We start from the raw sequence: 24550 nt of genomic DNA, 5'->3' as shown, positions 1-24550 counted from the left end.
GGTTTGTGGTTCAGTATTAGGAAAGTGTGTGCTTAGGGCGCCGCTTTCTAATACTGAATCCCAGTGGTATGTGTGTATGTTTTGCGACTGACATACAGTCGTAAAACATTCACATTATACTGCCTACTTCAAGTAGGTGGTAACCCACTTGCAAATGGGAACATATTTTTGCAAACATTCCCAAAGGTGAAGGGGACAGACCATGGAACCCCTTCCACGTTGTGAATGTTTACAAAAATATTTTTGAAAAGCAGGCAGTGGTCCTATCGTCAACTTTTCATTTTTCTTTTTAAACCGCATCCCATTTTCCTTTAAGGAAAATGAATGCATTAAGATTGCTTTGTTTAAAAGCAATCACAGACATGGTGGTCTGCTGAGCTCAGCAGGCCACCATCCTGTAATTTTTGCGATTCCCAATGGGTCGCAATCCGATACCGAAACTGAAACCTACCTCATGAAAATGATTTAGGTAGGTCTATTTGTGAACCACTGGGAATTGCAAAATATGTAATGCACATATTTGTATGTAGGTGTTTGAGATTACCAAATAGTGATTACCTATGTTCATCTGGCCGATAGAGTGTGACCAATGAAATGATAGGAATGCAGGGTCATCAGGTCAAAGCAGTAGGACACCAGTGAAGTTAAGGAAAGCCTGTTCCTTGGAATATATATAGTTAGGGTGCTGTATCACATATGTAAGATTCCGGAAACTATCCATCGAAGAGATTTTTCAGGGATGAAATGTGTATGTGAAAGAGAATCACTGATAGGGAGAAATTGTGGGGTCAGACACCGGAGAGTGTGGTATTAGCAGACAAGAAGGATGCTGCTTTAGCTATTAGGTTATACCAGACAGAAAGCACACGAATCTCTACAGCAATGCCTGCCTCAAAGCCTCAAAATAGTGAAGGAGAAAATGTGTGTCACCAATGGCCTGGAATGCCACTGACAGGTTCAGGAGAATTGTGTGCTCGCGTCTGGATTTTGGTTAAGTTCAAGATAAAGGATGTAATAGGCTCCGACCCCATCTCCGAATTCCTTATACTTGACAGTAGAATAATTCTGTACGAATTGTGTAAAGATGCTCTGTTGCATGGGTACTCACAAACTTTCTCTCGGGGGGCCAAATTTACATTGTGGTTTGTGGCCGAGGGGGGCGGGGTCAGTGGGGGGGGGGGGGGCTAACCTGTGACCATGAGGTTGAACACAGGCCCCTGCAGCGGACGCCTTCGTTCACTGAGCCAACAGGCTCTCTCTCTCTCTCTCTCTCTCTCTCTCTCTCTCTCTCTCTCTCTCTCTCTCTCTGTCTCCCTCCCTCTCTCTATCTCTATCTCCCTCCCTCTCTGTCTCCCTCTCTTTCTCTCTGTCTCCCTGTTTCCCTTCCTTTCTCTCTCTTTCTCCTTCCCTTTCTCTCCCCCTCTGTCTCCTTCCCTCTCTCTCCCTCCGTCTATCTCCCTCCCTCTGTCTCCCTCCCTCCCTCTCTCTATCTCGCTCTCCCTCCCTCTCTCTTTCTCTCTCTGTCTCCCTTCCTTTCTCTCTGTCTCCTTCCCTTTCTCTCTGTTTCCTTCCCTTTTCTCTCTCTGTCTCCTTCCCTCTCTCTCCCTCCCGCTGTCTCCCTCCCTCTCTATCTCTCTCTATCCCTCCCTCTCTCTGTCCCCCTCTCTTTCTGCCTCCATCTCTTTCTCTCTGTCTCCCTCTCTTTCTCTCTGTCTCCTTCCCTTTCTCTCACATGTTTCCCTCCCTTTCTCTCTCTGTCTCCTTCCCTCTCCCTCCCTCCCTCTGTCTCCCTCCCTCTGTCTTCCTCTGTCTGTCTCCCTCCCTCTGTCTCCCTCCCTCTCTCTATCTCTCTCTCTCCCTCCCTCTCTCTTTCTCCCTCTCTTTCTGTCTCCCTCTCTTTCTCTCTGTCTCCCTCCCTTTCTCTCTCTGTCTCCCTCCCTTTCTCTCTCTGTCTCCTTCCCTTTCTCTCCCTCCCTCTGTCTGTCTCCCTCCCTCTGTCTGTCTCCCTCCTTCTGTCTCCCTCCCTCGGGCTGTCTCCCACTGTCTCTCTCCCTCTGTCTCCCTCTCCCTCTTTCTCCGTCGCTCTGTCTCCCTCTGGCTGTCTCCCTTTGGCTGTCTCCCTCTCTCCGCCTCCCTCTCTCTGTCTCCCTCTCCCTCTGTCTGTCTCCCTCTGGCTATCTCCCTCTCACTGTCTCCCTCTGTCTCCCTCTCTGCATCTCCCACTGTCTCCCTCTCTCCGTCTCCGTCTGTCTCCCTCTCTCCATCTCCCTCCGTCTCCCTCTCTCCGTCTCCCTCTGTCTCTCTCTCTCCATCTCCCTCAGTCTCCCTCTGGCTGTCTCCCTCTGGCTGTCTCCCTCCCTCTGTCTCCCTCACTCCGCCTCTCTCTCCCTCACTCTGTCTCCCTCTCACTCTGTCTCACTCTCCTCACTCCATCTCCCTCTCCCTCTGCCTGCCTCTCTGTTTCTCTCCCTCTGTCTCCTTGTCTCCCTCTGTCTCCCTCCGTCTCCCTCCATCTCCCTCTGTCTCCCTCCGTCTTCCTCCATCTGCCTCTCCATCTCTATGTCACTCTGCCTCTATGTCTCTGTCTGTCTCTGCCTCTAGCTGTCTGTTCCTAACCCTGTTTATGCCTCTATCGGTCTCTGTCTGTCCCTGTCTCCCTTTCTCTGTCTCCCTCTCCGTCTCTCTGTCTCCGTCTGTCTTGGTCTGCCTCTGTCTGTCCCGGTCTCTGTCTGTCTCTATCTCTGTCTGTCTCTACCTCAATCTGTCCCTGCCTCTATCTCTGTCTCTATCTCTGTCTCTCTCTGTCTCTCGCTCTGTCTCTCTCTGTCTCTATCGCTGTCTGTCTCTGTCTGTCTCTACCTCTATCTGTCTCTGCCTCCATCTGTCTCTGTCTATCCCTGTCTCCCTCCCTCTGTCTCCCTCTCCATCTCTCTGTCTCTGTCTGTATTGGTATGGCTCTGCCTCTATCTGTCTCTGTCTGTCCCTGTCTCTGCCTGTCTCTGTCTCTATCTCTCTTTGTCTCTATCTCTGTCTGTCTCTGCCTCTATCTCTGTCTCTATATCTGTCTCTTTCTCTCTCTCTCTCTTTCTCTCTGTCTCTATCACTGTCTGTCTCTGTCTGTCTCTTCCTCTTCTGTCTCTATCTGTCCCTGCCTCTATCTCTGTCTTTATCTCTGTCTCTATCTCTGTCTCTCTCTCTGTCTCTCTCTGTCTCTATCAGTGACTGTCTCTATCTGTCTCTACCTCTATCTGTCTCTGCCTCCATCTGTCTCTGTCTGTCCCTGTCTCTGCCTCTATCTAGCTCTGTCTGCCCCTGTTTCTATCTGTCTCTGCCTCTATCTGTCTCTGTATGTCTTTATCTGTCTCTGTCTCTATCTATCTCACCTCACCCAGCTCTCACTCCCTGCTTCCCTTTGTCACCTCACCCGGCTCTCACTCCCTGCTGCCCTCTGTCACCCTCTGCCATCTCACCCGGCTCTCACTCCTTGCTACCCTCTGTCACCTCACCCCCGCCACACCCCCTCACCCTGCGTGTGTGTCAGCCCGGCTGAGACAGCTTCCCAGGCACACACAGCCGCACCCCAGTACTTCACAGGTCTTTTAAAGACCATTTACATGTTAATGAGGCTTTGTTCACCTCTTCTTAGTGCTCCTGCAGCTCCACACTGAATAGCGCTGAATCGCCTGCCCCCCATAGACAGGCACTCCGAGTCCGCACTGCTGTAACTGGTGGTGTTTGCTGGCACTTTAAAAAAAAAAAGAACACAGGTATGATGTCTGCAAGGTCCGCGGGCTGCCAAGGAAGGCTTGCCGGGCCGCTGGCGACCCACGGGCCGTAGTTTGAGTACCCGTGCTCTATTGTAATGAATTCTCTTGCCTTGAAAGAGGCCTTTGGCACAATCCAAAATTCCAGATTAATCAGCAAGTAAGTGTGAAAATGAACTATAGTAGTTCATCATTAAAACTTACCTGCACTCAATTTCCATTTTGAAGTGAAATATGAGTTATATAATTTCACTTTACACTTACACTGTACACACAAAGTGCCATATACCCACTCACATTGCTTTAAAGTATGCACAAATAATGGTATTAAGCTGGATGTTATTTAATTTTCACTTTGATTAAGTCACACCTCTGTTTGAATAGTGGAGGACTGAGCACTGTCAGGGTAAATAGCCTCTCTTTATTACGCTCCCTGTGCTAGTTTTGTGCATTGTATTCTATTGGTTGGCATTGTTATAGTAGTGCCATCTACCACTGACAAGACTCTGATGTACTTTGCGGGCAGGTAGCACACTACCCTGTGAGACAATTAGAAATGTAATAGTGGGTTATGATATGTGGAAATGATTTCTGTGCAGCGCTTGTTTTGTAAAAAAAAAGAAGTGCCAGAGCCTTCGTCAGGAGATTGCTGCAGCTTGCACCACCCATTGCACCTGACATCACTGCCAATGACAGCACCGACACAATTACAAACCATCACACTCCTGTAAGTGTGACAGTTCAGAATATTCAAGGCCTCCAAAGCTACAGTAATAGTGGATGCAGGTATTAGTAATTTCTTATGTACATTGTAATAATAAACAACTGTTGCTGTGCTCATCTGTAAATTACACAAACAGTGCCACCATGTGGCAGACTGTCATAAGTGCCGGTGTTGACAATTGTGTGTCTGTGTCGAGGACCGGAAACCACTGGCTCAAACTAAGCACTGTCTCTGTGACACCTTTGTGAAATGGTAAAAAAAACTGCAGTGTTGCGGAGTAACCATGTGCCTTATGGGAGCTAGGACAAGCCTTTCCAAATACAGACAGGCAACGTCTTATGCTAAACTCATTAGCATTAATATCTTGCACTTCATCGCCTTTATAAACAGACTATATCATGCCTCAGAGTGCTCGGATGGGAAGTGGTCCAGTGGCAAAGCCTGAGTCACAAAACAAAGTCAAATTACAGCTGTTCTTAAAATTCCAGAACTACTCCTGGGAAGCTTGGATTAAGGCAATTTACAAGGCTCCCCCTGGATAAGGGGGCTGTTCTTTTTTACGTGGGAGCAGAGTTCATGAGATCCTGCTTTGAACTCTAAGAATCCCCTAGGTAATGAGAAATTAATGGGGGAATTGGTAGTTCTGGGCTAACCCGCCAGTAAATCGTTTTCCCCAAAGCTTTCACTATTGATTGTGCCTGACTGTAGCACTTGACACTCCATGGAAAACATGAGAATTATGCATTATATCAATGAAGCGTGCATTTCCTATTGGGACTTCTATCCCATTCGGAATTATGGACCTGTTGAAATGAGGGTCAGTGTGCTCTGCTGGTCTAATTATATGTTCCCACTCCCCTCCTCTTGTTATGGTTTCTGCAGTCTGGTCTTACCACAAATCACCTGACACCAAACTGATTAATGAGCAGTCATGTTTGGTGCAATGAAAATGTTTTCTTTAAAACACCCAATGGGTCCTACAAATCCCTCCAATAAAAAAGCACTACAAAAGTACTTTATAATTAATTGCATTTTTACTCCAAGTGGGGAATGTGACTGCTCACTAGTGCTGTCTGAGATACTTTGCTAACTATTGCACATGCACTTATATTTGCCATTATTTTATATTTTTCAACAGGTTGTGTACAGAGCATCATTCCCAGAAGACATCCACGCCAATAAAGTCCTCTTTAAAATTGGTGCCAGAGATGCAGATATTGGCAATAATGCAGAAATTAGGTACTCGCTTCACGGGCGAGGAGCCGATAATTTTGCCCTAGATCCCGAAACTGGTAAGAAAACATCAGTTATGGGTTGTTAGGGTTCATAGTTGAAAGAGTACAGTGGAGTTTCAGACAAGATAATAACCATTGAAATTTCATTAGCTGAAACGTAAAGGCGCTGTATTTTTCCCCTGCATGTGCGTTGGGGAAATTGTGAGCATACTTGCTAATACTTTATTAAAGCACGCGTGGGGAGTTAAATCACAACTAATGCTCAATGTGCTGGACACATGTCATCCTTTGGGACCAACCACCTCCTGTTCTGTACCTGGTGTCACAAATGTGAAAACATGGCTTCCCCAGATGTGCTACCCAGTATTTAAAATCAAGCATTCTGGGACACACCCCAGGTTGCTTGATTCTGAAACGAGGCGCCCTACTGGATACTCTACCTGGCCATGGACATCTGTAAGCAACTGTTACTTGTTGGGTTATGGTAGTCCTTACAGAAAGAATATGTTGTATAGTGTGACATTAATGGGTAGTTCCTGAACAGGCGGGGATAGGGGGGTGTGGTCGGAGGGCTAGATAACACTCCTGTCTCGCCAATGTTATTGCTGATGGTACCCTGACACACCTTTCAGGACTGGGGCCTGGTTAATCATTGTTTGCAACAAAAAAGATGCACTCATCTAATTTACTCTTACCGCTGTGAGGGTCCCCCCTCTGGTTATTTAACAAAATGTTAGTAAACAGGTTTGCAACAAAAAAAACCATTTAAATTGGTTAATTCTGGCCAAAGGTGCTGGGCAGCTAATCAACATGGTAAATGTATTGTTTTCTGCACAATTCATCGAAAATCTGAAACCTTCTAATTTCCAACTTATTTATTTCACTTTCTGTAGGTTAAAAATGTCCCCAAGAAACGTCTAGTGTTAGGCTAGAGAGAAAGTCTGGTAGAGCACAATGCAATTATGTTTTTTAAAATTAGCAACATTTGATACACATATTAGAGCAAGGAAGAGTGTGTGGCATATTTATTTAAAATGCAATGAGCTGTATTAGAAGAGGAAGAACAGATCAGATGTATTCCCATCAGTCCCCATGGTAAGGAAGTGTTGATGTATACAATGAGAATACATGAACTAGATCACCTCTAGTCACTGGCTAGTTTACAATAGGAGATGAAATTAATATAATAAAAGCGAGCAAGTGAATTAGTATTGAATGAGAGTGAATAAAGAGTGAGTGAGTGAGTGAGTGCACTCATTCGTAAAGTGCCCCAGTGCAGAACATGATCTCAACTCTAGGAAAGAGTAGTGCAGCTAACTGAGTTTTCATCCGTGAAGCTGTCATGCAGATATGCAAGTATTTGATTTTTCCCAATGAGAATTTCTGCGTAAATTTGTTTTTTAGTCTACTGTTTGCATTTTGGGAATATTTAAATATTACCCTACACAACAACAAAGCTTGGCAAACTGACTTGTCCATTTCAGAGATTCTTCTCAGCAGGCCAGCTTGGGTCATATTATTAAAAGTGCCATGGGAGTGCAGTTTGTGCGTGTGTGTATGCCCACATTTTGCACCTGTGGGGCACTTTTGTGTTACAGAATGGTCCGCAGGTGTCCCCTTCTGTAATGCAGATCGCGCTGCTGCACATGTGCTACTGGCATGATGTCAAAGGGGCATTCCCTCCTCTACATTGGGGTGTGGCTGCATGCAAATAAGGAAACATTTTGCCTCTGCACCTGTGCCACATTATAAACATGGGCGTTGAGGCAAAGAAGCTGTTAAGGGTGTCCTGATTGTGCACCACAAAGAGGTGGATGGGCATCTCTTGAGGGCATCCCTTAGGTGGGGATTAAAGATCTCTGGGCCATATGTATCATGCAAATTCGCATTCGCAAAGGCTGAAATTCGCAGAATTTCGGCCTTTGCGAATGCGAATTTGCTAAATGGAATGTATTAAGCAAAACTGGTGCAAAATAAGGAATTGCAAAATTTGTGATTCCTTATTTTGCAATTGCATTTAAGGAATCGCAAATTTTGCGATTCCTTAAATGCAATGTATGTAGCAAAATAATTTTGCAAAATGCGCTTAAACAATCACAAATTACCACCAACTTCCAGTTGGTGGTAAGTTGCGAATTCCTTGAAAAATGCACATTTTTGCATTTTTCAAAGTGCCATGTGACGCACATACATGCCCTTAGGGCATGTATGTGCGCCACATGTGCACCCATGCATATTTCAGGGGGCAACAGGGTGTCCTTTGGACACCCCTGCACCCTTGAAATTATTCTCAATTTGCGATTAGCAAATTGCGAATCGCAAATTAAGAATAACTTCCCAAGAATAATTCCTATGGGCCTCCTGGCCCATAGAAATGAATGGGAAAGTATTCTTTAATTGCGATTCGCAATTTTCTAATCGCAATTAGGGAATTCTAAGAAATCGCAAAAAAATGCGATTTTGTACATACATACCCTTTTGCGATTCTCAAATAGCGATTTCTTAAAAATCGCTATTTGGGAAACGCAAATGGGTATCTTGATACATATGGCCCTCTGTCCTCCTTTGAAGTGCTGGCTGGGTTGCCACCTGCAGAGTGAAACGCAGATTAATGGTTTCAAATAGCTGGTCCAGCTTTTAATAATGTCCTGTCCTCAATGCTGGTGCAAGTTTTTGGCTTTGCTGTGAGCAGTTCATTTATTGCGATAGGGTACACTGACCTGCTCTGTGCTGATACGCCAAGTTAAAGGTGCTCCGGGGTGCATATCAGGCAGGGCACCATATTTATGATAAGAGCCCTGATGTATGAATGTGGTTGTCAACAGTACCTTGTTCATGCCTGTTCTTCTACCACTTTCCCTAAACCATCTTTAAAAGAAAAGTTGTCCTGGAAATAAAAGAAGGTCTCTTATTTAGAATTTTAAATCGTTGTATTTGGTAGTCATTAGCTATGTAAATATAGGCCTCTTTAGAACTGTATAGGTCCAAATCAGGTCCTATTACCGAAGTGTGTGCAGTCTCAGGGGAGACTTTCATATTACTGACTCTGTACCTTCTCATAATTAAGACTCGGATGCTAACGAATGCCATACAAATATGAAGGAGACAATGTGGCACTGCTATACCCTATAGTAGCATAGTAGTAGTAATGCTTTTTCCATGTATTTCTTCTCAGGTGAGCTCAAAACATTGGCCCTTTTGGACAGAGAAAAAATCTCAACATATAATTTAGTTGCCAAGGCAACAGATGGAGGTGGTAGATCCTGCCAATCAGAAATCCATTTAACTTTAGAAGATGTTAATGATAACCCTCCAGTGTTCTCTTCAGATCACTACAATGCTTGCGTCTACGAGAACACGGCTGCTAAAGCTTTGCTAACAAGGGTGCAGGCAACCGATCCTGATGTTGGTAAGTCACAGATAATAAATGAATGTTCCTTTCATCCTTGTTACCCTTCATGTTCCTTTTGTCCATTCTTGTAATGGTTTATGTTGCCCCATTATTCAGCTCTGTGTAAATTCTATGTGATCTGTGGCAAGTGTACAGAGGTTCAGGCAACACTCAGGGGCATATTATCAAGGACGGGCGATACATTATCGCCGCTTTTATCGGCAGGAAACTGCCGATAAAACGGCGATAATGGGCTTGATAATATGCTCTATAGATTTCCTATCGAAGCCCATGTTAGATTTCTTCACATTTAACATGGGCTTCGATAGGAATTCTATAGAGCATATTATCAAGCCCATTATCGCCCTTTTATCTGCAGTTTCCTGCCGATAAAAGCGGCGATAATGTATCGCCCGTCCTTGATAATATGCCCCTCAGTTTCCCAGGTTTACAGAGCAAAATCAGCTATCCCAGCTTCTTCCATGTATAATATCAATATCTGCAAATGGGTGCTCTTACTATTACATTGTTGTAAGTAGCAAGGAAATGGTGACTGATATGGTACAGTAGGGCTACTAAATCTTCTCATTTCTTCATCTGGCCTTGACACACAAAGTCTGCTAAACTCAAACTTTTTGAATGCAGGTGCTGCTGGCGCAGGTAAGAGCAGTGGGGCAGCGGGGAGGGAGTAAGTCGACAGATGACAGAATAGGGAACCAAAATAGAAAAATAAATAAAACGACACACCTTGTGCTCGCCGCATCGCTGAGCCAGGGATGCGGTAGGCGTAAGGAAAGTGCTTTTCTTAAGTTTTTTTATTCTGCTTCCCTATTCTGTCATCTGTCGACTTACTTACCCCCCTGACCCGCACCGCCCACTGCTCTTACCTGCTCCATCCGCACCTGTTTGAATGTATTTTCTGTATATTAAGAGTGAGGTATACAGATGTTACAGGAGTACCAAAACAGCTGTAACATGTCGTACATCAGTGGAAGCTCATCTGGTGGTATGGGTGGTGGCTTAGTGCTAAAGTTTACAGCATGTGACGATTGAAGTCTGCAATAGTTGGAAAACTGCTCTCAATCTACTGCAATGTCCACTTCAGATAACTGGTGCCAGAATGTATCAGTATATTTCTCTAAGGGGAAGTTTGAACTGGCTCTTCACTGACAAGTGAGGAGGCTTCACTGACAGCAGTTAAGTAGCTGGATCATTAGTAAAGGGGGCAATGCTTACCTGAGGTGTGATACACATTAGGGGTGGGTGTGCACTGGGTTATTTGTGAAGGAAGGCCCATTGCTTTACTGACCCTGCTCCACAGTGATATGGTTACCTGGACTTTATTCTTAAGTGGAGCAATGAAATGGAATTCATTTTAGGAAGGGAAAGAAAGGGCTGGCTTGCCCGAGCACCACAGCATGACTCAGCACCACAGCATTACTCAGCACCATCTCGGCATCACTCAGCACCACCTCAGTATCACTCAGCATCATCTGAGCATCACTTTCGCACTAGAAAATCACCACCTCAGCATCACTCAGCACCACCAGAGTATTATTCAGCATCAACTGAGCATCACCTCCGCACCAGCACACCACCACCTCAGCACCACCTCAGCATCACTCAGCACTATCTCAGTCGGCCCTCAGAATCTGGCCTCTGTTGATTCTCCCCTAGTGTTCGTCTGCTGCTCATGTTGTAATTCAGGTACTATTTCCTAACCTCCACCCTCCCGTTCTGTGTGTGCTCCCCATAACAAAAAAAAGCTATAACAAACAAGCATTAGAACAGGCAGTAAGATGTTGACAGCATTGCAAGGACAAAAAAACTAGAAGACATTTTTTATGCTAATTTGTATTTTTTTAGGGTCGTTCAGTTGTACATATTGGTTATATGTAAGTAAACAAAAATGTTTAAAACACTTTTTTTATTATAGCTTTTCAACATGCTGTACAGCAGCCACACTGCTCTACAACATAGTTTAAAGACAATGGCAAAGCAAATAGCTCTGGCTAAACACTTATAAGGTTCCAAATGCTAGACCTACTGGCTATGCCAATGCTTGTTTAATTTATATTTACTTAATAAACAACTGCTGTTGTGCTTATCTGTAAATTAGATAGACAACCCCACCATGTGGCAGACTGTAATAAGTGCCGTTGTTGACAATGAAGTACCGGTGCCAAGCACAGGAAACCACGGGCTCAAATTAAGCTCTGTTTCTATGTGAAGGAAAACGCAATGGCCGCAACATTTGCAGAAAGGAATGGTTAATAGCAGCTCACATGCAGGATTGATGTCAGAGTCCATCAGTGCCTTGAGCAGTGAAGCTAGGGGAATCATTCGATCGATTTTTTACAATGTGTGTCCCATTAGGCAGTGTGCAAAAAACAGTTGTCTTTCAACTAAAAAAGGTTAGATGTTTCTGTATGTTGCGTCCATGCAGAGGTTTCATTTCAGTCTTTTGTAGCCTATGATCAATAGGATTCAATTAAGTATGTTTCAATCATTTTCCATGTAGCTGAGCACTTTTCTAGCTATAGTTCAAACAAATGTCGGGTCAGATTAATTTTAGTGGTATGTTCATAGGTAAGGCTGACTAGTGTATAGCTGGTCACATTGTGCTTCTCTCAATTTCCTCTACCTTCCTATTTGCCTTATATGCTATCCAGTGCTGCTTTTTCATTACATTGTGACATTGATCCACACTCTGTCCATCACTGTTGTGTTTGCAATTACCGCTCTAAGTGTACTGGGGATGCTCAGACGTGAGTCCCAGACACTCCACACCACTGGAGACAAGCTAGCCGGGCTGACGAGAGGTGTTACCTCGAAACCGGGCCGGTCCTCGGATGCTTGATTCCGTTCTGGGAAGGACATGGCTTTTGTAGTTCGGACTGGACTGTTCCCATGGGGCACAGGGTCAGCGCTGATTTGCATATTGCCATTGTCTAACCCAGGGTGGTGTGGAGTGGAAAAACGATGGATTTGGGCCCAGATCTTTGGACTGGGTTGAATGTGTGACATTGATCCACACTCTGTCCATCACTGTTGTGTTTGCAATTACCGCTCTAAGTGTACTGGGGATGCTCAGACGTGAGTCCCAGACACTCCACACCACTGGAGTCAAGCTAGCCGGGCTGACGAGAGGTGTTACCTCGAAACCGGGCCGGTCCTCGGATGCTTGATTCCGTTCTGGGAAGGACATGGCTTTTGTAGTTCGGACTGGACTGTTCCCATGGGGCACAGGGTCAGCGCTGATTTGCATATTGCCATTGTCTAACCCAGGGTGGTGTGGAGTGGAAAAACGATGGATTTGGGCCCAGATCTTTGGACTGGGTTGAATGTGTGACATTGATCCACACTCTGTCCATCACTGTTGTGTTTGCAATTACCGCTCTAAGTGTACTGGGGATGCTCAGACGTGAGTCCCAGACACTCCACACCACTGGAGTCAAGCTAGCCGGGCTGACGAGAGGTGTTACCTCGAAACCGGTCCGGTCCTCGGATGCTTGATTCCGTTCTGGGAAGGACATGGCTTTTGTAGTTCGGACTGGACTGTTCCCATGGGGCACAGGGTCAGCGCTGATTTGCATATTGCCATTGTCTAACCCAGGGTGGTGTGGAGTGGAAAAACGATGGATTTGGGCCCAGATCTTTGGACTGGGTTGAATGTGTGACATTGATCCACACTCTGTCCTTCACTGTTGTGTTTGCAATTACCGCTCTAAGTGTACTGGGGATGCTCAGACGTGAGTCCCAGACACTCCACACCACTGGAGTCAAGCTAGCCGGGCTGACGAGAGGTGTTACCTCGAAACCGGGCCGGTCCTCGGATGCTTGATTCCGTTCTGGGAAGGACATGGCTTTTGTAGTTCGGACTGGACTGTTCCCATGGGGCACAGGGTCAGCGCTGATTTGCATACTGCCATTGTCTAACCCAGGGTGGTGTGGAGTGGAAAAACGATGGATTTGGGCCCAGATCTTTGGACTGGGTTGAATGTGTGACATTGATCCACACTCTGTCCATCACTGTTGTGTTTGCAATTACCGCTCTAAGTGTACTGGGGATGCTCAGACGTGAGTCCCAGACACTCCACACCACTGGAGTCAAGCTAGCCGGGCTGACGAGAGGTGTTACCTCGAAACCGGGCTGGTCCTCGGATGCTTGATTCCGTTCTGGGAAGGACATGGCTTTTGTAGTTCGGACTGGACTGTTCCCATGGGGCACAGGGTCAGCGCTGATTTGCATATTGCCATTGTCTAACCCAGGGTGGTGTGGAGTGGAAAAACGATGGATTTGAACAGACTTTTTTTTTACATTTGCAAAGGGAGAGGGATGCCAAAGAGACCCTTTACCTTTGGCAATTGAAATGCCAGGAAAACATCACTGTTTTGCAACTGGGTTTCGGTCCCAAAACAAAGATACATAGCATATTGATTCTCTATTTGGAAGAGATGCCTACAACATGACCCTTCCAAATACCTGCTCAGTATCCATTTAAAAAGACCTTTAGTTTTTCGGAATCACTTTTCTGAATCTCTGAATGCATTTAGTACATATAAAAAGGAGTTTAGCATCTACAAACTCTCTGATTTAGTAATTTGGAGGGTTTGTGAATGCTAAAACCTTTTGTACATCTGGTGCTTTGGTTCTTAATATTGTTCCATAGTCTCTATCAAATAAAAAAACAATTCAGGACTTTTAAAATATGTGTTAGTGCGATTTAACATCATGAAGCTATTCATTCATATAAATCTCTACAGATGTGATTTCATCTCACTAAACCTTAAAGGTTTAACTCACAGGAAATACATATTAAAATGGCATCACAGTTGGACCAGAGATAGAATTAAGGTGTGATTTGTGGTGTATGTGCTATGAATAGGTTTACAGTTTATGAGCATATTTTGTAAGATCCCCCTCTGAATATGTTGTGGTAAACCCACAGCATACCTTTTAAACAAAGACAGTGATTGTGTTATCACATCTGGGTGGCAGCATTACCATTTGCACATTTTCCCATTGCCTATCTGTAATGAGGTTAGTATGGTAAGATGTGAAGTTTTGTGGTTTTTCACATCTTCAAAACTTTGGTTAAGAGAGGACTGCATTGATGCTGCCTTTATATATATATTGTTAACTACAAGGAAGATAATATCTTTAATGCTTACTCACCGAGTATAGCAAGGAGTCTGCATGGGTTTTTAGACTTAAGGCTCTTTCCACTATTTCAGTGGGAACAAACACACACCTTTAAAGAAAATATTCATTGGCGGTTACTGTATAAATTAGGTGGGGCTGCAGTACACCTAATGTTCAGGCAGAATTGGATTAAGAGTATTATAACTCTGGTGTTAAAGAGCATAGTTGGAGATTATAATGAGTCCAATATCAAGGACAACCGCTCTCTCTAGTGTTGTGTTATTAAATCATATATAATTATTCAAAACATCAAACATGGTTGAAAGTGGCAATGAACGGAACATGAGGAATATTTGCCATATGAATTGAATCCACTCCATGGATCCCCATACATGGACCAAGTAAAGTGTGACAACGATGCCAATGTATTAGATCTAGGGCTGGTTGTCCTACAAGATGACTCGCTGAGTGAGATGCTTACCACTGATGTTTGTGGTGATCTTCTAGTCACAAGTTTGAATTCAGGCAGGACCAATAGAACCTTACATGTTTCTGTTTCAGAAAAGAGAAAAACATTAGAATCTGTGTGGCCCTTACAAATGGCAAAAGCTCAGTATAATAAATGGAAGCCTGCAATTCCAGTACAAAAACTGTCTCTGATTTCCTTATTAAAGTCAAGTTGTGACGTCTCTAGACACCTGTAAAAGGAGAATGATGTAGCTGCTCAATGGTACGAACTTACTATAGCTCAGTTGTGATGTTATAATGCCAACTGCCAGAGCCAGCAGCCAAGGTGAAAGGCAGGCGATGAAGCATTATTGCAGCTAAAGTTCAAATAAATAAAATGAAAGGTATCTTTCATTCTTATGATCTGTTTCTGTAAAATGAAAAGTGATCAGCAAAAAGGATGGATTCATAGCAATGTATATATTTTCCCACATAGTTCATTACAGGAAAGAAAACCTTTCTCTTACAGCTCATTGTGAACGATATCGATTTTAAATCTGATTTACAATAAACTGATTTTAATAGGATTTTACAACAAATTACTGCCTGGTTTTTGGTATGCTTAATTTTACCCTACAAATGTTCTGCTTTTATTCTTCAAGTCTGAAACCATATAATCTCTTTCATATGAAGGAGCAAGGCATCAGGGATTTAAGTGATTTGTGGTCTGATAGGGATACAGGTGTGATAGAATGCACCTTCTTCTAGCACTGCCGGGTGATGGTAATACAGCAATCGAGCTTGAATGCAAACCTTAATATAGATGACAAACCTGCCTGAAACTGACTACCCACAAGTTTCCAAGAAGAGCCAAGGGAAGGCTGCTGTCAGTCTAACCTCACAGAAACAGGGATGTCTGATTTTGGTTAGTCCTTCTTCTTTACTTGGGTTTCAGCTGGGGTCAACCCTATGGTGACCAGTGTCTTAAGCAGAGATGGTAGGGCTGCCGCTGAGCAATTAACTGCGGTAAAGCAAGTCATACCACCCTCCAAGACTGCCATTCATCCGTAAGACTTCAGCTTAATAAAAGAAACTTGTACATCTACCAGGGCTGATGGTCTCACTGAGCCTTTATATGGGCGAATAAACCATTATATGATACACTACACTTGGGAGTTGAGGTATCCAAGCAATTTTGATGCAAAAGTGTTTCGGCTTCTCTCAGATGGGTCACCCATCATGACTGGTGCACAAAGCATCACCGCTGTGCTGAGGAAGAAAAGAGCCCAGTGCTACTTCAAGAGGAATGCCTACTCTGATTCATGATAGGAGTAAGTAGCACTCTAGGTGGACAAGCCAGCGAGAATAGTGGCCCTGCCTCTAGTACTCAGGTAGTCAGACTAACACTTTTAGGCAAGAAGAACACACATCGCCCCATGCTATCGTAAACCACCCAATGTGAAAAGAGTACCCCGGTTTATTTACGCACAGGCTACCACTTCTAGTTTTGAGGATACATGTCTTCAGTTTATAATTGTGCTCCTTCGCAAGAAAGCCTGCCATTACCATAATTCACAACTAATCAATGAGTATTCAAATAAATCCACACCGGTGAGAGATCACCAGCTCAGCTTCATGATAAAGGCTGTATTAACAAGTGTGGATAAGATTGACAATTAAATCAACTTTAATTACAAACAAGAGCCCCAGGGAAGATTATCGGACCTCTCACCTACACTTAGCTCACATTATTACTATTACTTAATGTTTAGGATTAATGTGTACAAATATATATTGATTTCTTGTTCACTCATTTAGCAAACAAAAAGAGTGGAATTGTAAAAGTAAGCAACATATCTGACTTCCCCTGCTTCAACCCACATCCATACAGTTCCACCTTTAACAGTTACCCTTACCCAAGGTCAGGGCAGGCGTGATACTTACCCCAGCATGTCAGCACTTTTCTGATGATGGGGGGATGCTCTAAATTGTGGCCTTATTGTGGAAGCTACAGAGAGCCCCAACACCTCCTCTGCTGGTCGGGGAAATGCTACCAATATGTACACACAATTCAACATTAATTTCAAACCCTTGACATTTTAGTCAGTTCTGTAAAATGTAAATTGTATGCCTAAGGAATGCAGCAATACATGTATGTTTTTTAATACGAGAGCTAAATGGCCGTCCGCATTGAGAAGGTATCTGTTAGCAGGTTATTACTCCACTCCAGATAGAGCATTTAAAATTAAAGGGAGATGATAAACACATAACCCACAATCCAATAGCCACGACCATGCACAGCAAGGTCTTTTGGAGAAGCATTCAGAGCGTTCCAAGTGCAGACATTCATAGTGGAGAGGGTGTTGGACATGGTGGCAAAACCCAATTCTCTGCATCCATGCATAAAATGTGAGAAACTTCTAAAACCACATACAGCCTAGCAATTGAAATTCAGGAGCTTTGCTTTGTCACCTAAATATGCTGGTGATGACAGATGATGGCCAATACATCAAATGCAAATAAAGAACACATTATTTAGATTTTTATGATGATATTTGCTGCACAATTGAGAATTTTGACATATGATGTCCACTGGCAGGCATATTTGTTTTAGTATTGGTTTAATTCCACTGCGAGGACAGCTGAACTAACCAAAAATCTCCACTGTTTTGGGGTTTTATATCAAAAATGGACTGTATCTCTCTGTCTTATGAGGCCCTTGTATTCATAACACCATCCTTTCCACCTCAATTAGACAACTGTAATATTCAAGGTTGCACGGGGCAGCTCCTCCGCTAAGGCGGAGGACCGGCGCCCCTCCGCTCTTTGAGCAGGAAAAATAAAATGATGATAATGTATTTATTAGCATTTTATTTTCCGCAGGTTCAGGGTTCAGTTATGGCGAGGCGGGGCTGGGGCACAGGGGGAGGAGTGGTTTGCACACTTGAAGTGTGCATGACTACTTGGTCGGCTGTCTGGGACAGGCCGAACAGCCATGAGCACTTTTCATGTTCCCACCAGGCTGCATTACACGGCCTCATGGGAAACATTCCCCGGCCCCCTGTCCCCATCTGAGCACTGATCATCCACACCGCTCAGACCAATTACAAAACTGCATTGCAGTGTTGTGATTGGCTATGGGGAGCCTGGGTGCTTTCTGGTTCCGGGACTCGCCGGAGAAGCGGCGGAGGGAAGAGGTAAGCGGTATTTAAAAAAAATATTATTTTGTCTCCTCCCCCACACCCCTCCACCCTCATTCTCTGTCAGCCGCTACAGCAGGTTGTTGTAATGTTTGGTCATCTACTAATCAACTGGATACTACCCAGACATTTTATAATGCAAATACAAAGCTGACATCATATGACCCTCATCTTCCTTGTAAGAAGCCATTCCTCCGGTTTTAGTGCAGCTGTGACACGAAGGCAGTGTTGCCAAGCAGTCGTACAATGCAAATTAGCTGAAAATTGTATTAAAAGTGCCATTTGTTTGTTTTACACAGGTGGACAATTTTTGCCTTGAGACTTTATTGGCCGGCGAGAAAGCAGTCATGAGCCCAACAGTAGACATCAGATAGCTCCCCGATGCGCCATTACGATATCTAGACATATGCCCAGCCATTTTAATTTCAGCGACCATTTTCTCTGTTACTGTTCAGGTCAGAGTAGTAGTTTGACAGATGTATGAAGGTTAGACGGCAACATCTGGGACACTGGATCTTAATATGTCTTGCCAACTCTCCACTGCCTCTTTCCCTCCAAAATGATCTAGTGGGACCTCATTATATCTCTCAGCCATTACAGGAAAACTTAGTGTGTCTTCGCTTTTCATGAATATTACTCCGTAGCCCAATTTCCCAGTATCCCGGAGAAGAGCAACTTGTGAATTGGGAATGTATGTGATGTTGTTTTAGCATTCTATTTTAATTAGCTCTAAAATAGCTAAGCCTATGTAAGAAGCGTAGGCACGCATAATTTTCCTTCCCTTTAGGGCTCATTAGCAGAGACAATCTCTGCATACAGAGCTACATTATAATGCGCCTGTGCATAGGGGGGTGGGGGGTGGCCACTGAGCAGTTGCGTGCCATACTCTGTAATAGTTTGAAGAATGATTGCATCTTTGTGCCGCTTTATTAACTGTATTAAAAATGAGGAAAGGTCTTCGTTTACCCTTTTGTGCTGTCAGAGATACTTGTTGCAATTAGTTTATGATTCACTGTACTTGCTTTAGATCATTGAGTCTCACGCCTCATTTTAATGTTCACATCTTTTGCAATGGATGCTGTGCAAACCTGTAGGTTCATGTATTTTACTAACCTACTGAAATGTGACTGCTGGCAGTCTGAGGGTGTACTGTTTAATGTTGTAGAATAGACCAATTATATTTTATTTTTATGAGACCTTTTAGAATTTTAGTTTCTATAACAGTAATTACTGACTGCATTATTGAATAGATCTTTACTGGAGGAAAGGTGTTGCCCTTTGTTCTTTAAGTAACAAAGGCTATTACAGGCAACGTGTGAGCCCCATATCTCTATTGTTTAAAGTAATTGTCCATGTTTATGATAATGCCCTGTTTGTTGCTTGACTGCTGGGGCAGAAATTCTTTGGCAAATTCTGTTATATTGATTCACTTGTGTCACAAATCTATTCTTTTTGTCACGGATTCACCAAATAGTGTCATAAGTCGATTCAATTTTATACAAAAATATATATTTTTCTTAATTTTTCTTGGGTGAAACATTATGGCAAAACTAGGGATGTTTTTAGATTATGAAAAACTGTACTGAAGATTATACAAAACTGTACTGTTTAATGTTGTAGAATAGACCAATTATATTTTATTTTTATGAGACCTTTTTGAATTTTAGTTTCTATAACAATAATTACTGACTGCATTATTGAATAGATCTTTACTGGAGGAAAGGTGTGGCCCTTTGTTCTTTAAGTAACAAAGGCTATTACAGGCAACGTTTGAGCCCCATATCTCTATTGTTTAAAGTAATTGTCCATGTTTGTGAAAAGGCCCAGTTTGTTGCTAGACTGCTGGGACAGAAATTCTTTGGCAAATACTGTTATATTGATTCACTTGTGTCACAAATCTATTCGTTCTGTCATGGATTCACTAAGTAGTGTCATAAGTCGATTCAATTTTATCCACAAATATATATTTTTCTTAATTTTTCTTAGGTGAAACATTTTGGCAAAACTAGAGATGTTTTTAGATTATACAAAGCTACATTTTCAGTTTACCAGCCAGACGTGAGGTGTTCACTAGCCAGACGTGAGGTGTGCAAAAAATGGATTCTTCCATCACCTCCTAAAGTAGATGATTGGTTTCAAGCAGTTGATAAGTTTAGAAACTTGGATGAATTAAGAAGTAGAAGTAAGCGTACAAAACACTGGGAACTCTGGGATATGGCTTATGTGGTAGGGCAGGAAGGGACGTCCAATGATTTAAACTAACGCGATCAAGCAATTTCATGAGTTTCTTTATGGTGGTACATCGACGCTTAAACTCAATGAACTTGCTGGTTTTTAAGACACTGTCTTACCTCAGTTCCTTGGGCGTTCCTCCACTTATGATTAGGAGGTGACATTGTTGCTATAACCATGAAAATCGTATAAATGAGGACAAAAATAAAAACTACATTTTCAGAGATATGAAATTGCCAAGTCATAAGACAATACAGCCTAGGGTCATAGGACCCAATACCCTCCACAACCTAATATCTATGTGGGTAAAAAGCTACAACCTTCAGACACCACTCATCACACTCACAGAAATTGTGTGGAAAATTGTTTCTCTCTTCCACCCTGTTTCCATGCAGAGCACTGGCAAACCTCACACAGGTTCAGAACAAGGTGAAATCACATGCTCTGTCCAAAGAAATCCACTTGGTTGAGAAAACCTAGACATCCACAGAGGAGATGGTTCATCCCAAGATTGACAACTGCAACAAGAAGCCAAAAAAGTCCCAAATGCATCTCTATAAAATAAACACAAAATATAAAGCAATGGGTTTACGTCTTTATTGCACAATAGATTGTTGCAGAAGCATCCTTACAGCTTCCCTAGTTTCCCTATTCCAGGTTGTATGTCATTTCATTTTAGTCTAGTTAAGTTAGTGTGCAGTTACTAGCGATTATACTGGTCTGAGCAAACCTGGATTTGCCTCAGAGTTCACTATTTGTTTCAAATTTTTTATTCATTCAGGGATTTCGGAAGACAGACATTTCCTTAACATGATGAACTCTATTTTTCTACTGCATTCAATTTCCCATTTGATCACAGCTTAACCAGTGCTCTCATACATACAAAGAAGATATTTCTAGACAAATACATTCCTTATCCCAGGAGCTGCAGTTGAAATTTTAGATTTTGTGCTCGCATTCTCATTTTAGCTGATGTTATTTAAAATGTCTTAATCATTAGTGCGCTCACTCTTGTGTTGTATTGTTGCGTGCTTGCATTTATATGTCACCTAATATCCCTGATTAGGCACCCTAGCGAATGGGTACCATATCTCTTTTTGGGGTGATTTTTAGGTGTAGTGCTGAATTGCAGTGTGGCCTTTTAAATATCTGGTGTCGTGCTTGGGTGATCAATGTGGTGCTTCTGTTTTATCTTCTGGTGTCTGCACCTGTGACGGCTTGAAGAGGTATGAGAGATAAAAATGATTTTTACATTAACTGATTAGCTCATGGTGTTGGTCTCTATGGATTCCACCAACGAGCAGCTGAGAACCGTCCCACTGCATGCACCGCATACAGGCAGTCATGCTAAATGATCTGAGCCCGTCAAGGCGCGACAAGATGTAATCTAATGGCATACACAGGAGAAATGCAGGGGCATATTACCAAGGTTGGCGATAGGCATTTATCGCCGGTTTAGTGGCCGTTTTCGGCCGCTAAGCGGCGATAATTCTATCGCTCTATTAGCAAGCTGTCGCTAACTGATGTTAGCGTTAGCTTTTAGGCGATAGCGAGCGGTTTGGGGCCCGCTTTGCATGTCAGCGGTATTTATTGCTAATGACATGCACAGTGGGCGTACCCAACCTGTTAGCGACTGAAAGCAGTCGCTAACGTCGCTATCGCCTATTAGCAAGGCAGGCGTAGCGATGGAAATATTCCCGCTATCGCCAAAAACTAACGCCTGCTCAGACCAGTTCTTAGCCATGTTATCCAATGGGAGGTGGATAACAAGGCTAGGAGCATTTTGTTGCTAATGCGTGAATATCGCTGTATTCTCAGCGATATTCACGCATTTTGCCGCTATCGCTGGATATTTTAGCACAATGGGGAAAAAAGTTGCTAATAGCATGTTTTCTCCGCTAACATATCCAGCGAAAGGCAGCAATAAAAAAATTGTCGCTAAGCCTATTTAGCGATAAATATCGCTACTTGTTGGTAATATGCCCCGCAGTGACATAAATGCTTGTTAGGGTCTAGTCACCCCGATAGAGGAGTCACCCCCAGGAGTTCACTGGCAACATGCAGTCAGGCTAAATCCTATAAGGTCCATCAACTAAGAGAGAGGAGACCTACTTATCCCCCCTTTGGGGAAAATGTCTCTCACATAAATGTTACTTGATTTGTTATTAGTGGTGGCCGCCATTTCACAAAAAATATTGAAAGATATAGAATTATGTTTTTGATCTTAGAGATTCAAAGATTCAGGATTAAATTGCATTACTTCATTTTCCACACTAGCCTCAATGACCTTGAGCTGAATGACTTCATTCCTCTGCCTAAGCATCTCCTGTTCACTGCCCTGGGATTGCTCATTTGCTCTTCAAAAGTCACTCTTCATGGATGACTCACAACTGTACTCAAACCTTGACGGATACCACTCTAATGTGAGTCATGTTGGTTTCTGTTTCTCCACAAATAAACGAGAATGTAACAATATTGATGGAGCTTAAGGAAGCAATACCTATAACGCTCTAATTGAAACTGAATGCATGACATACAACCACAACTTTTGATCACCTGCACTAGGCACCCCACCAACTAGAATCTCCTAACATAGACATTTGGACATTTTCGCTTCTATGGATGTTTTGTCTCAATAGACTTTTGGAAGCATCTTGTCTCTACCATGAATGCATCCTTCTCAAATCATTCAGTGCTGTATATGTTTACTAAATAAACAGGCACATGAATTGGTGGAATACACGCTATTAATGTCTGAATGTTCTTTTTAACTCTTCATTTGATCACCCACGTTTGCCCTTTTCCTTTGCTGTGCTACATATAAAACACTATCTTTGTTGATGAAAAGAGCTCCCACAGTATATAATGCACATTAAGGGCCTGATTATGAGTTAGGCGGATGGGTTACTCCATCACAAATGTGACGGATATCCCGTCTGCCATATTACGAGTTCCATTATATCCAATAGAACATAATGGAACTCGTAACATGGCGGATAGGTAATCAGGCCCTACATCTATCCTGCTACTCTCACCCATCTTGTAGCCAACCCTCCCACCGTTTATAGGTGGCTGCCATTCCCCCGACAATTCATTTAGTTCGTATGGTTCACCACACTCATGTTGGACAGGGCAACAAGGAAATGTTTACTTTACTACAGAGGTTATCATTTGCCTCACTGTATCATTTTGTTGGACAATTCTGGCCAGTGTTGTTAATTTTACTTCAAAAAGTTCATTGATAGAAAATGACAGTCTGGTAGTAAGAAAAAGTAAACAATTAATTCTGACAGCAGCCCATTAAACAAATGTACAACAATATACATTTCACGCCAAGACAATTTATGCACAGGGAGCTACACAGTGACTTTTATTATTACTTCTATTCCTGTTTTTTATGGGTAAATTAGTTAGAGATCGATTGATTCTTAATGGGCTTGGGTTCAATTTCAACTTACTCAAAAACTATTTTTTAAAACAAATGTGGTTGTATTTATAGATATTGTGTAATGTGTTTCACCAATATCAGCACTTTTGAGTCATAGACTCACGGCATACGGCTACCAGAGTTATCAGCACAATGGCTGTCACCAGAGTTATGATCCAGAGAAAATGAAAAAACACTGATATCTGCTCCATTAGGAAGTGAAGACTATAAATGAATGTTTGCGGCATTAGGTTCTAAGAATATCAATTAGTTCTAAGCCATAATAATAATCAGAATTAATTAGGGGAAATAGCAATGCCTTGCATTTAGTTTAATAACACCCCCAAGTAATGTTATATTGAGAAATAAAGAGCTCCATTAAAACATGATCAAATACATTTATAATTAAGAAATCGTTTAATATGACATACAGTATGTTTTTGCGTTAACTAGGCAAAAGTACAAACATTTTACAAAAAAAATACCAATGTGCTCATAGCTGGCTAGATGCATGGCATAGTTAAAGGGAAATATAGGTGAACAATAGCCTCAAAAACAGCATAGATCATTGGTTCTTAACCTGTGGTCTGGGGACCACTGGGGGTCCATGACATCTACTCCAGGGGTTTGCGACTATTCAAATTGTTTAATAATATTGACACATAGTGGAATAGTTAAAATTTCTATTCCAACTCCAGCCCTCGCTGACAGTAGGGAAAGTGTTGGATAGAAAATTAAACTATTCCCTATCCAACAGCGCCATCCTGCGAAACTCGTTGTAAATGGCAAAAACACAGGGTAAACAAACAAAACAAAAAAAACATAGAAAGAGGCTTTAGTTTAGCTACCAGCTTGTTTTGGGTAGTCCCCTTGAGTCTTTGCTAGTCTGATGTGCCCCTACTCATTTTGAAACCCCCCACCACATTTTCAAACCACCACCTCTGTATTTTGTTCAGTTCAGACATGGCCATATGCAAATCAGTC

At 42.8% G+C, this 24550-nt stretch overlaps 1 protein-coding gene across 2 annotated transcripts in view; it reads left to right on the top strand.

The window, feature by feature from the left end:
• Nucleotides 1-24550, top strand: part of FAT3 (FAT atypical cadherin 3) — a 741111-nt gene that overhangs the window by 563209 nt on the left and 153352 nt on the right. For both annotated transcript variants that reach the window (XM_078658413.1, XM_078658412.1), the window contains exons 11-12: nt 5627-5780; nt 8899-9132. In XM_078658413.1, coding sequence (XP_078514539.1) covers nt 5627-5780; nt 8899-9132 — 388 coding nt within the window. The remainder of the gene's footprint in view (nt 1-5626; nt 5781-8898; nt 9133-24550) is intronic.

This window comes from Lissotriton helveticus, chromosome 8 (genome assembly GCF_964261635.1).
Source record: "Lissotriton helveticus chromosome 8, aLisHel1.1, whole genome shotgun sequence".
Taxonomy (NCBI): domain Eukaryota; kingdom Metazoa; phylum Chordata; class Amphibia; order Caudata; family Salamandridae; genus Lissotriton; species Lissotriton helveticus.
This window is presented reverse-complemented; position numbering and strand designations above follow the sequence as displayed.